Genomic DNA, 13502 nt, shown 5'->3' on the forward strand with positions numbered 1-13502 from the left:
CACAGTTTCCTGCATTCATATTGGTTCTGGGTGTCAATTTTGCATAACCATGGCATTTCTCAGTAACTCCATAGTGTGTAATTCCCTGTACTCTGATTGGACAGCAGCTTTTATTAGCAAGAATACAAAGGTTTGTATAATCACTGCGTAGTGATTTCTCAGACTCTGTACTGTGAATGTACAAACCTATTGTTCCCAGACCAGCAATCACATCTGAGTGCATTTGAGCTCTGCGAATCCCAGATTGTTCCTGCTGATTCACGTTTGAAGCACGAAGTAAAATAAAACACTTTCCCAGTGTTCTGGGTATGAAAGTCTAGCTGACCAGTAAGCTGAGGGGAGTGGAGGTGATGGGGTGGTTGTACTTCCCTTTTGACACTCAATCAGACTATTTTATTTTTGGAGTATTTTCTTCTTTCATTTAAAATGTGAACATTTAATTTACGACGTTAAGAATCATATTAACTTATTGTTGTTTCCTGTCACCTCAGTGATGGGCTAAGAAACTCCTCCACCTTTGGTGGTTATAAACTCCCCCAGACCCTTAATATTTAATTAAAACCTAAAACTTAAGAAAAAAGTGTTGGGTAAAATTTTCAAAAGTGTCTACACGACTCAGGTGCCTTAGTTGTTTAGGTGCTTTTGAAGTTTTACCCTTTGTCTTTAATGTGCAGAGCTGATAAACTGTGTAGGAGCTGGAGTGCCCATTAGAAACTCTATAACACAGAGCCCGATAATAGCTACGTCAAAGTTCACCTACAGCTGGACTCTTTCCTAGGTCACATCCTCTCTTTTTCTCCCGCTGCTTAGAGCCCTGCACGCCAATCCTGTGTGCTCTCTCTCCTGCATAGAGTTTGTGGAGCTTATAACAATCTCAGGCTTCCAATGGTTAAGAGATTTGTTGAGAAGAAATTATGGCCCGGTTTTCAGGTGTGTTGAGGACTTGCAACTCCCACTGACTCCCAATTCCATGAAAACCAGGCCCCAAATAACTAAAGATTTAGGACAACAAAAAATAAAACTAGGTCTGTGCAGTAGTTATCAGTCAGAATAAACAATGTTAAAGTTTTTATACTGAGCAGCTAGTTATGAACAGACAAGGTAAACACCTGAATAACTTTTCAAAAGTGAAAAGCACTATTTTTTCCAAGATCCATGGTCCTTATGCTGCTGGTCTGATCAATCTAACACTTTCTCAGCAAATTCTCTTCTAGCATGATGAAATACGCACATTTTTAGGCTGTCAGAGGTTAGGGATGGAAAAATGTCCATGGGGAAGTGTCAAACTCAGGCTGAGAAAGGAGACTGTTCTACAGCATGACTCCATAACACACAGTCAGAGCTTCCAAAAGAAGGTGATTGTGGCAAATAAGTAGCCTGAGTTCATGCTAACTTTGAAAGGGCAATGAGAAGCCTTGCAAGCAGGGCCGGCTCCAGGCACCAGGCAACCAAGCACATGCTTGGGGCGGCACTTGGTAAGGGGCAGCCAATCTTGGGGTGGCGGGGGGCAGCGCGGCGCGGCATTCCGCGGGAGGGGCGGGAGCGCTCCGGCGGCGCGGCGCTCGGCGGGGGGTGCTCCAGTGGCGGGGAGGCGGCGCGGGGCGGCATTCCGCGGGGGGGCGGGGGCGCTCCGGCGGCGGGGGGGTGGCGCGGGCCACGGCACTCGGGGGGGGGGGTCCGGCGGCGCGGGGCGCGGCGCTGGGGGAGGGGTTCCAGCGGCGCAGCGCTCGGCGGGGGGGGGCTCGGGGGGCGGCACTTTTTTTTGCTGCTTGGGGCAGCAAAAAAGTTAGAGCCGGCCCTGCTTGCAAGTCTGACTCCTACCCTCCACCCCCAACATTTTCTTTCTTTCTGTGTGGGGGGTACCCCATAGAAAATTCTGTGCAAAAAACTAACACTGATGCAGCACTTTGGTTGCTCAGTCAAACACCCAGAAGTCAGGAAATTCCAGGTTAAGGCTACTAAGGCACTGCGGCCATTTCATGTTGCATGTGTGAATTTTTTCCCCTTGTTAAATGGAAACTGTAAAGCTACTCTTTTCTATTAATTCGCTCCATAAGGATGTGCATCTTTGGCAAGTGAAGACTGAAGTTTCCTGAGTTTTGAGCACTCGATCTTGCAGCTGTTGACATCATGGAATCATAGAAATGTAGGACTGGAAGGGACCTCAACAGGTCATCTGATCCAGGACTAAGTATTATCTAGACCATCCCTGACAAGTGTTTGTCTAACCTGCTCTTAAAAACCTCCAATGATGGAGATTCCACAACCTCCCTAGGCAATTTATTCCAGAGCTTAATTACCTTTACAGTTACAAAATTTTTCCTAATGTCTAATCTAAATCTTTCTTCCTGCAATTTAAGCCCATTACTTCTTGTCCTATCCTCAGTGGTTAAGGAGAAGAATTTGTCTCCCTCTTCTTTATGGCAACCTTTTATGCACTTGAAGACTGTTATCATATCCCCCATCAGTCTTCTCTTCTCCAGACTAACCAAACCCAGTTTTTTTCAATCTTTCCTCCTACCTTATGTTTTCTAGACTTTTAATCATTTTTGTTGCTCTCCTCTGGACTTTCTCCAATTTGTCCACGTCTTTCCTGAAGTGTGGTGCCCAGAACAGGACACAATACTCCAGTTGAGGTTTTAGTTTGTGATCCACTTATAACCCCTGATCCTTTTCTGCAGTCCATTCTAGGAAGCCATTTCCCATTTTGTATGTGTAAAATTGATTTCTCCTTCCCAAGTGTAATACTTTGCATTTGTCCTTATTGAATTTCCTCCTATTTATTTCAGACCATTTCTCCAGTTTGTCAAGATCATTTTGAATTCTAATCCTGTCCTCCAAAGCACTTGCAACCCCTCCCAGCTTGGTATCATTTGCAGACTTCATAAGTGTACTCTCTATGCCATTATCCAAATCACTTATGAAGATATTGAATAGAATCAGACCCAGGACAGATCCGTGCAGGACCCCACTCAATATGCCCTTCCAGCTTGATGGTGAACCATTGGTAATTACTCTCTAAGTACACATTTCCAACAACTGTGCACCCGCCTTACAGTAGTGTCATGCAAGTCTGCAGTGCCATATAAATAGTAATGAACTCTATTTTTATTTTTTTTAATCAGTGCGTACCAGGGACATACATGCTCTCTTTAGAAGAAGGTATATTTTAGGGTCTGAACATGTTGGCAGTGTCCCTTTAAATATTCGGATACCAATAAATGTTGAGAAAATTGCCTTTGTGAGGTTCAAGGCATGCTGGATCAACTCCGTTGCCTCCAGCCAGCTGCTGTCTGATGTCACCTAGACAAATCAGGGCAAACTATTTTCATGGGATTAAACACTAAATACCTGCAAGGAGCGTTCTCTTGATCAGATAATGCTCCGTTAGCAGAGTTTGTTCGCTTTATTGCATATATAACTGTGGTGTCAAATAGACTGATTTACAATGCCTGGTCTTTTAAATAATCTTTGCTATTTGCTGCTCTTGTAATCTGCCAAATCATTTAGCCTTCCCGATAGCAAAAATGCTGTAAGAGTTAGATAAACTTGCAGAAGAAATTAGCTCCAAGGTGCTGCTGAACACTGGAGGCTGCATGTTCATTGCAAACACACTCTCTGGTTTGTGTCGTCTCTCCCCATCCCCCAACCTAATCTGTGATTGAATGTGGCTGCTGGAGAAATGGAAATTTTATGATCGAGCCGCAGGCAGGGAGATAAGCATTTGTATGTTAGGCTAGATGAATCTAGTAGAGAGGTTTAGGTGTGGCTAATGAAACCAGTGTGTGTGAGAGCTGGGTTTCTTTTTTGGTGCACGGAATGTATATAAATGTGTCTGGTCCAAGCATTCCACATTCCATATTTCATCTTTGTAAAGTTGTGGGACCAACTTTTAAGATGGGACTTTGGGCGTCCATGTTGAGATGCCTTAGAGGGGCTCAATTTTCAGAGGGCTGATGCTCAGCACTTACAGAAAATCAAGCCCCTTTTAAAGTCTCTCAAGTTGGACACCCAAAATCAACATTAACTTCTGAAAGTCTTGGCCAGAATACTTATCATATGTCATCGTAGAGAAGGGTTAGCCATTCAAGTGGTCGAGTTCAATAGAATTCTGTCTTGTTTATTTTATTTGAACTGCTTATCTGTGGCTCTGTTGGCTGAGGGACCTGGAAAGGCCGCAAACACAGGCAGGAAATTCACAAAAAATGCAAGCTAGGGGGAAAGAATGTAATCTCAGTTAGAGGGAATAATGCAGTAATGGAGTTGCAATGCGGTAGTGGTGAGCTAGATTGACCTAGGAGTGATAGTGGACAGCAAATCGGAGGGAACAATAACAATGATTGGAGGAGCTGAAAGAATTGACTTACCAATGCAGCAAAAGTTTGAAAGAACTAAGGTTGTCATTAGAATCCACAATTGCCCACTGTGGGGGTAATTGGGTAAAGGTTAGATCTTTGACAGTTGCTTTGTGTACCATGTGCAAAATTACAACTTGGCTGAGAAGTAACTGAGGTTAGGCAGCATAGTCTTGCGGTTCAGACCCCTGACATGCTACTGCTTTATTTGATGAACTTGGGCAAGTCACTTAGCTTATCTGTGCCTCAGGGTCCCATCTATACAATTCTCCATGTGGTATGTTGCAAGAGGGACCTAAATTCTGCAACAAGGCCCCTGGGTTTCTGGAGCAGACTGGAAGAGCTTACAGTAGCTTCATTTAAAATTGAAAGTGGATGTTAATATTGGATCAAATAACGTGATGAATAATGCAGCCCACTGCCATAGAATCTGTGTTGTTTGTTTGGATATTAAATTCCATGTATTGTATGCTCTCTTCCCACATTTTCAGTCTTCAGCATGTAGGAGACCTTTGTGCACATTGTAGACGGTGCTGTTGGGCGGCTGGAGGCTGACCACCGACGTAGCGTGGGAGACAAGTGAGCACAAGCATGTCAGGGCTATTTCTGCTAAAATGATCGATGGTGAAATGTAAATTCTCTCCCTTAGTTTTCAGAATTGACACTCCATTGAGGACAGAGGCAGTTCGTACCCTACGGCACTATTGTTTCAGACTGCTTGCACACTCAGGAAGGCATCATTGTTTGATTACGCTAGAGTTATATTTTAAAGGATTTCCCCCCACACTAATGACGAGAAATATAATTTAGAAGGAATCCAGGTTAGGCTCAGGGTCGCAGTTCAAGAGCAAGGGGTGAATTCTGTGGCAAATTCCACAAGTATGAAATACACTGGGCCCAGCTAATGTCTTACCTTTGTGAAGTGCTTTGAGTGCCTGCACGGGGAAGTCTCTCCGAGTGCAGATTATTAGTAATTGTATGCATTATTATTTGAATAGTTTAAACACCCAGGGGGAAAGGTATTACTTAGGCTGGAACAGGGAAACATAACAAGATGGACCTGAGGGAGAGGGATGCTTAGGCAGGAAATCAGGCAAACTTCCTCAGAGAGATTTCATAAACTGGGGAATGGCCTCCCATGGGAAGTGGTGGAAGCTGTATTGCTTGAAACATTTAAAACTGGACACATGATAAGAGTAGAAAATATAATGTAATGATCAGTCCCACACTGGCATGTAGCTCAGGTCTGAGCCTGTGTGAATATTAATAGGAAGGCTCTGTCTAAGCGGCCTAGAGTAATTGCCAGTACTCTGTGTATGTTACTGCACGTGTAGGCTTGTAAACCTCCTCCGCATCTGTACTGAACACTTAAAGGACAGCTTGAGTAATGTTTAGCATCTTTGCCTTCTCTCTTGATGCCTGAGCTGTTGATTTCGTGATACTTTGTCTGGATTATATTCCTTCAGTTACACATAGATTCCATATATTGCATAGACATTTATAAGAAGCATGTGTGTTTTGTAGCAGGAAGAATAAAGGTGCCTGCTGTTTTCAAATCCCTAGGAACCTAAATCAAGGGCAGAGCCTATTCAGGCAAGTGCCGCATGTTTATGAGTCACTTGTTGAACTGTCATGCCCGTGAGCTGTTCTATCCTGAATCTCTGAGCTGTAAATGAGACGCTGTCCAATTCAATAGGAAACCTGGCGAGACTGACAAATTAAAAGAAAGTACTCTCAAAATAAAGGGGCCACTAAAGCTTTGCCTCTCCTTCACTGCCTCCACATTGGAGCTCACCTTAGCAGCAGTTGCAATGCTGTGATCCCTCCTGTCATGATCGGCACTATTGCACAGGTTTCGCTCTAGTCAGGATGACGGAGTTAGGAGTGTTCATTCCAAATCGCGTTTGATGCTATGGTGTTTAATAGGACTGCGTTTTCATGGTGTTTTCCTCCAGGTATGAGGCCTCCCTTATTGAGTTGGTTGAAGCAATGAGTCCAGTCGCTGCCCCAGGACACCACTCCGGAGAGGCTTACGACTGGAAGAAACCCCACGCCCCTCGGAATGGGAGCCCCAGAAAACCTGCACGGTGCCAAGCCCCGCATGGTACCCGATGCGAAATGGAGGAGCTTGAGGAGAGCCGGATCCTGGAGGATATTTTCTTCATTTGATGAGGCTCACTACTATGCAGCCCTTCTGTAGGATTTTTAGGACCTTGTTCCTGTTTCTGCTCTGGATTTGTTAATCCCAGTATCACTTTTAAATTATTTGATTGACAAATGATTGTCTCCCTGCTCGCCAAGGAGTTCGTACAGTAGCTTCCTCTTTCACTTAGAATTTAGTAATCATGCTGCGAGAATAACATTTTTTTTTCTTTTTGAACAGTCCAATCAGAAGGTGTTAGTAAATTTTGGATAAACTTTTCTTGTGCCAAGCAATTATTCTAAAATATAATTAAATCCACAACATTTTGGAGTCGATTGAAGCCATAGCTTAGCCAGCCCTCATATGAGAAGTATATTTCCTTATCGATTTTTTTTAGCTATAAAGCAGTTTGCAAGAGCTGCAGAACACAGAAGAACCACTGCATTTCAATTAGATTATTTCTAATTAAAAAGCAGCCCATTTAAAACCTAACAATGTTACAAAGGTACAAGCACTTGAATATTATTTCCAATGATTCTGTGATCTACCATTGCCTTCAGCATTCTGATATTTACCATGCTGAGATTTTAGGGAGCATATACTCAGCTCAGCTGTATAATGTCTAATAACATTAATGGATGTTGCAGGGTTAATGCACTGTGCATCTGTTTGAAAATAGTCTTCCTTAAATCAGTGCTATTTGACATAGTGTATATGCTGGGAACCCTATTGCCAACTCCTTAAATATCTCATACAACCAGGCAATGTACAGGTCCAAACTGTATTTGATGTGCTCGTCAAAATGAGATATATAGTAGTTATAGAGTAAGAACAATCTTAAGGCATTTTCACTAACTTGCACTATTTTGATACCGTTTCCAGGTTCCATTGTAAATAAGACAAATCCGTAATTATTTCTACTAGCAGCTCATAATGCACGTTTCCCTGCCGGCTTTAATTATTAATGCTCTATCTATTTCAGTTTATTTAAACGCACTCCCATCTACTTCATGCACTTGGTTATTTAAAGAAATGTGCAGAATTGGTAAAAATGACTGCAGATTACAGGATGAATGGACATTTTCTGCACAATGCAGTGTTCATATTTTATTGTAACACTGTAGCCACTGGCATGTGTTCCTAGAAATATTAAGCTGAAATATTCCTTTCACACAATAAAAGTGCAGCTAGAGAAAGTCAGAATCACAGCGGTACAGACACGTTCTAGGCTATTTGTTTCCAGCCACTGGTATATGGACCAGTACTGCTTTTTTCAGTCTTTTGTGACTGGTCCTCCAGGCTCCTGCTCCATACCTCCATGGTGGTGAGCCCCTGGACTTGTCCCTGATGCACTGCTGTTGTCTGCCTCCCATGCACTTGTGCATGCACCAATCCCCAGTGCCACCCTGTCCCTCAGTGGAGCTGGCAAGGCTTGGCGATGAGGCCCAAGCTGTTCTCTGGCTGGCACATGCACACCGTACAGTGTGTGGAACATGTATTCATTGAGACTGAGATTTGAGGAGTTGAAACCTTGTAACTAATTATTTTTCAAGGCATTTCTGGGAATTATGGGGTGGGCATCCTTTCTCTTGAGGAGCCCCCACTGTTAAACTACCTAGGCTGGGTGGAAGCGGATTAGCTTTTGCAGCGTCGTGGGACAGATGGAATTTTGTAAAGGCCAACAGCAGCACAGGGCCTCTATAGTGAGGAACTAAAAAGGGTGATGGGGAGGGAAATACTACAGCCTACATTATTCCAGACAATTTTTTTCTGATCTAATGTTATTTACAAAGTAGTTGATGTCCTTTTCTTGCATCACAGCTGAATTTTGGGCTTTTTGGAAAAGTACAAGGACAGAAGAGATAGAAGCAGTTTTCCTGCACCATGAGCCTGGTGAGAAACTGTCCCCATAGACATTTGTTTCTCTCCAGCCATTCCTATGGAGATTTACGGTCTCTATCAGTATCCTGCCATGACATGTATCTGCTCCTTAATCCACTGGGGACAAGCTTTGTCTAGAGAATTCTGTCCTAAGATCCCACAGACCTGGCAAGTGACCCATCACTGGACTGCCTGGGGGAGTCTTTCTCGAGCGTCCTTCATGTTTCTGCTCCTTGGGCACAGGGGATCAAGTTTAACATAGTTCGCTTTGGCCTTAGAAAGAAAGGGAAACATTCAGGAGAGGCAGCTGGTATTTGGGGGAAACAAGGAGGGAATGGACAATAGGACATGGGTTTGGATTTTTTTTTAAAGATTTGGCTTTTGTAAAAGAAATGCTTCTCTGGGTCTAGACCAAATGCGAGCCTTCAGTTTCTGGTCTGGGTCTAGACCGAACACCTTCAATTTCTGTTCTTCTCCAGATTGACTGTAACTGTAATTGCCTTTTTTAACAAACACTAACAGCAAACATGACATTTGAAAGGTGCCTTGGCGTACACATTCCGGAATTCTGCATGGGCGCATTGTGCTCTCTAGAGCTTCATGGGTGCCAATATTTAACCACGCTCAGATTTTTAATTATCCTTTTTGTCCGTTAATTATTTTAACTCTGATGGTGTTTTTGTCTTGAAACCGTATTTTGGTAATAATTGTATTTTAAATGGACATTGTCAAGGTTTGGGGCCTCAAACATGATCACCTCTTCATCCGTAGGAGCTATACGTGAAGCATGTTTTAGCAAAGAATTCTGGAATGAAGAGGTTTAAAATTATCTTGTTGGGAAAGACCTCCAGATTCTAATTATCCAGTAAACATGAACCAGGAGAGGCTACTAATTTGGTAGATCCCAAAGAAACAAACCTTCTCCAGTTGGCTCTATTGCTGTAGTTAACAGCAGTAGACTAAGAATAGTGTTAGCAGTCAATGCAAGCAAATATATTTTGCCACAAGGCACTACAAAGTTAAAGTTATTAAAACATTTATAGCCTTGGAAGAAAATCAATTGTTGTCAAATAGAAAAGGACAAAATCAGTAGTTGGGGTGGGGAGGGGAATTATTTTCCATCTGCTAAAACAATAGAGGAAATGCAAAAATTAAACTAGCAAAAGCAATCACATGACAGTGTCCTTTTAAGTTTAAACTCCTATATTACACCCCACTGGGGAGATACTCCAGCCCTAGATGTTGTCCAGAGTCTCCCAGATAATAAGCTTCAACATCACATAAGGCTGTGTCTTACAGGAAGCTTGTGGGGTAACACATCTCCTACTAAGGTTACTCTCCATGCCTTGACTTTGTGTTTCTACCTGAATGACTTGTATTTCCAACACCTGCTGTGTTTGTGTGGTCATCTCTCTTGCACACTCTGTAAGCAGAGGATCTGTAAACAATCACGCTTTCATTCTACTTCCTAGCCTCTCTGGTTCTACTTGGTGAATCCTGTCTTAAACCCAAGCATATATTTATATATGTGTGTGAGGTTTTAATTTAATAAATTATCTGCCTTTTTTTTTCATTTAATCTTTCAGAGCTTCATTTATTGCATTATCTTTTCCTTTGTTTTGTCCAGCATGGGTATAGCAACAGACCCTTAGAGAGAGACAGGACTCTCCATTGTTAGATATTTTGGTAACCTTCAACAACATTGATGATGAGGTGCTGCCCACTTATCTGTGGGCCCTAACAGCGTAGGCAAGTCCAGTAGGGAAGCTTGGTTCATTTTTTCTTTCAGAGATCCCAGAAAAGGACAAAGTGCCCCACAGTTCTTCCCCAAGAGCTCTTGTTTTTGTATAGTCCCACAGGGACCAATCTTATCACCCTCTTCAATGTGTTTGTGACATCACTGGGGGAGACGGTGGGAGGCTATGGACTGAAATGTCGGCAGTATGCTGATGACACCTAGCTCTGTCTCTCCTCAGTAAGCCCTGATGCCATTGCTGTCCTAGTACGTAGTGAGGTTAGGTACCTGTAAAATAGCTGGTTTAGGCTTACCCAAGCATAACGGCTTCTGTCATGGGATTGAATTTGGGACCTTCATCTCCAAACGCACAGGCCTCTGGCATTAGAGCTAAAGAATAACTCCATTAGCTGATAGTAGCATAAGATTTATCCGACATGTGGGCCAGCCATTAGAGGCGGGACACAACATGCTTAGCCAGTGTGTTACACCAAGGAAGGTGGAGGTGATGCTTACTGGCAGAGGGCAGTGAAAATGCCCTCAATCAAAGAGCTTTGTTCATGGGTTGTCAGTTCTCATTCGATCTCTGGGTCCTGCTGGGCTCATCTCTGCTTCTACATTCCCAGAGAGGACCAGTGGCCAGAAATGTCTTCAGCTGGCCTATCAGTTGCATCCTGTCCTCTGTGATGCAAAGGCAGTCCATGCCTTTGTCACTTCATGGAAAGAAGGCTGTATGCTCTACCTTGAGCTGCCCAGGAAGCGTAGCTATTGCAGAAATTGTTGGTCAGCCTTCTAAGTAGGAAGGACTCAGGAGAGCACATCACACCGAATACTCTGACCTACAATCAAATTCCCTATCCACTTACAAGACAACCTCCAACTGTTGGTCAGTATTTACACAACCCTAAATGGTATATGATTTAGCTATTTTGGTGAGACCTTGTCCCTTATAACGTACTCACTTCTGAGGACACTGCTTTACAGTCCTCAGGAATGAACGCAAGGTGTTTGATGGTTGTGTTTTCAGTAGATAGCTCTTAGCTATGGAGGTCACTCCCTGATCTGTTAGAGCCTGATCCTTGCAGGTTGCAATGCAAGGCTGTGTAGGCTTTTTTCTGACTCTGTTGGATCCCCTCTAGCAAGTGGCTCCTGGCTGGCTGTCCCTCTGCCCCATCCCACATCCTAGTAAGGGCTAGCATTCCCCCAAGACAGTGATATCAGATGCGAGGAGAGTACTGACCTAAATTTGGGGAGACTGTTAAATAAGCTATGAAAATGCACCAAGATAATAGTGCTGGGAGCTTTCAGAAATACATCTGGGAGTAGATAATTCCCATAGCATCCTGACAGGCTTGACAAGCGAAGCACACACAGCAGCACTGAAATGCAACCACTTCTGGGGTGTAATACTTTTTAAGGTCTTATCCTGAAGAAGTCTCACATGGTTTAATGGAGCTCAGTGTGTCTTCTTCAGAAGGAGGAGTGGCAAAGCTGTATCTCCCATCTTTTGAACCCATGGCTCCGGTGGGGATTTATGTATTTCAAAGCTGATACTTGTACAGCAACGCCATCCCTTCTGGTGAGGCTAGCTATGCATCATATTGAGATCATGGGCCATAAATAGGCATTTCCTTTGATTGAGATAACAGAAACCAAGTATACTGCCGTATTCTTTCTCCTCCATTCAACAGCATCCAACTCATTATTATTAATTTGTATCACCATAGTGCCTAGGAGTGCCAGTCCAGGTGCCGTACAAACACAGAACAGGACAGATGCTGTCCCAAAGAGCTCACAATCTATGTATAGGACAAGAGGAGACAAATGGATACAGACGACCAATGAGGGAGTGCAAGGGAACAATGAGACAATATTGGTCTCCCTGACAGGCAGTGGTCTCAGCACATCAACAGCCTAACCATTGTCAAGTTTTCTGTGGGCATCATGGAAAAGAGGAGTTTAGAGGAGGGCTTTGAAGAAGGATGATGAGTTAATTTTACAGAGGTTTACGGGGTGCTCCTCCCAAGCATGAGGAGCTGCAGGAGAGAAAACACACAGAAAGGGAGGTCTGACTGCAGTTAATAGAAAGGTGTGAATATCAAGGAGGGAGAGGAATTATTTAGAGTGCCATGAAATTGGCCCACTGTCCCACAGCACGGTCACCATTCTCTTGTGAGTGGACCCAGTCTGTGGTCCCACATGCTTCCAAACTAGGTGGATCTGGCTAAAGTCTAGTCCCTGTTTCTAGCTCTGAGACTCTAGCGAACACTGCTGGGCTCAGATCTCTCACCTGAGCTCTTCCTTGGGATGTGAGACTTTACCATCCAGCAGACTTAGACCTGAAAACAGTGTCTGAGATCCTCGCAGCCTCACAGTTGTTTACATACGCTCCCCCCCAGACCTTCGCCTATGCAGTGGGCCCCCTGGGCTCCTACTTTAACTCCTTTGGGGACAATGTCGCAGGGTAGCAAGAAACACAGGCTCAGCAAAGGGATTTTCTTAACCGTAGTAACTTAACTCATAGTCCTGAGGTGCCCCATCCCCTGGGTCAAGCTCACCCCTTCTTATGAGCCTGTAGTTTGTCAGCGTTTCAGGCTGGGCAGGGGTCATCCTCCGTGTCCTTTTTACATGAGGCAATGGTCAGCCCCCTGCAAAGAGCCAAATCTCGCTCTTCAAGAGGGCCCCTGTCTCTGGGCCATGAGCTCAGACTGAGAAGCTCCAGCCCACCAGTCATGCTCACCCCTTCTTGTGGGCCCCTGGTAGAGAGATCATAGTTCCATTGGCACGGGCCAGTCGTTGAGTCATTCAAAGTCAATAGCCCCCAACTGTACTCTGGCAGGGCAGCTGTCTGGAATGCAGCACAATAGGGCAAGTCCAGACGTGTGCTGTCACAGTGTGTGATATTTCCAGGCATAGCACAACGTAGAATTCATCATTTGATACAGCCAGTTTAAGGGAGCAGCATTTAGCATGGAGATCGGGGGTCTGTCATATGATGGGTCTTCAAGCAGGTCCTAACAGTGAGGCAGCAACGGACGCTGTTCTACAGTCCACTGCAGCTTCACTGCTAGGAACTGCTTGAAGCCCCATCATATGACCCACTTAAAACTAGGTCGGATAAAGCACCAGAGAAGATCTATCTGGACTCATTCTTCACTGGCCCCAGGGGTTGGAAGAGTGGGGATGGGCCGCGTAGGACCTAAGAGGTCCTGTAGGCTGGGATTTGCAAAATAATCCATGGGAATTAGGTGCCTAATTCCCTTGGCCCCCCCTTGGAAGATATCAACCTTAATCGCTCAGTTTGCAGCACACTGTTAGGCCCTATTGATCTTGAACCCGGGGCCGTGGTGATCTTGGGAACCATCACACTCCTATCCTCCAGCCAGCA

At 44.2% G+C, this 13502-nt stretch overlaps 1 protein-coding gene across 1 annotated transcript in view; it reads left to right on the forward strand.

Annotated features, from left to right (window-relative positions):
* KIAA1328 (KIAA1328 ortholog) overlaps positions 1-6524 on the forward strand; it is a 256881-nt gene extending 250357 nt beyond the window's left edge. The window contains 1 exon segment of the mRNA XM_065406501.1: positions 6311-6524. Coding sequence (XP_065262573.1) covers positions 6311-6524 — 214 coding nt within the window.
* The last annotated feature ends 6978 nt before the right edge of the window (positions 6525-13502 follow it).

Source organism: Emys orbicularis, chromosome 6 (genome assembly GCF_028017835.1).
Source record: "Emys orbicularis isolate rEmyOrb1 chromosome 6, rEmyOrb1.hap1, whole genome shotgun sequence".
Taxonomy (NCBI): domain Eukaryota; kingdom Metazoa; phylum Chordata; order Testudines; family Emydidae; genus Emys; species Emys orbicularis.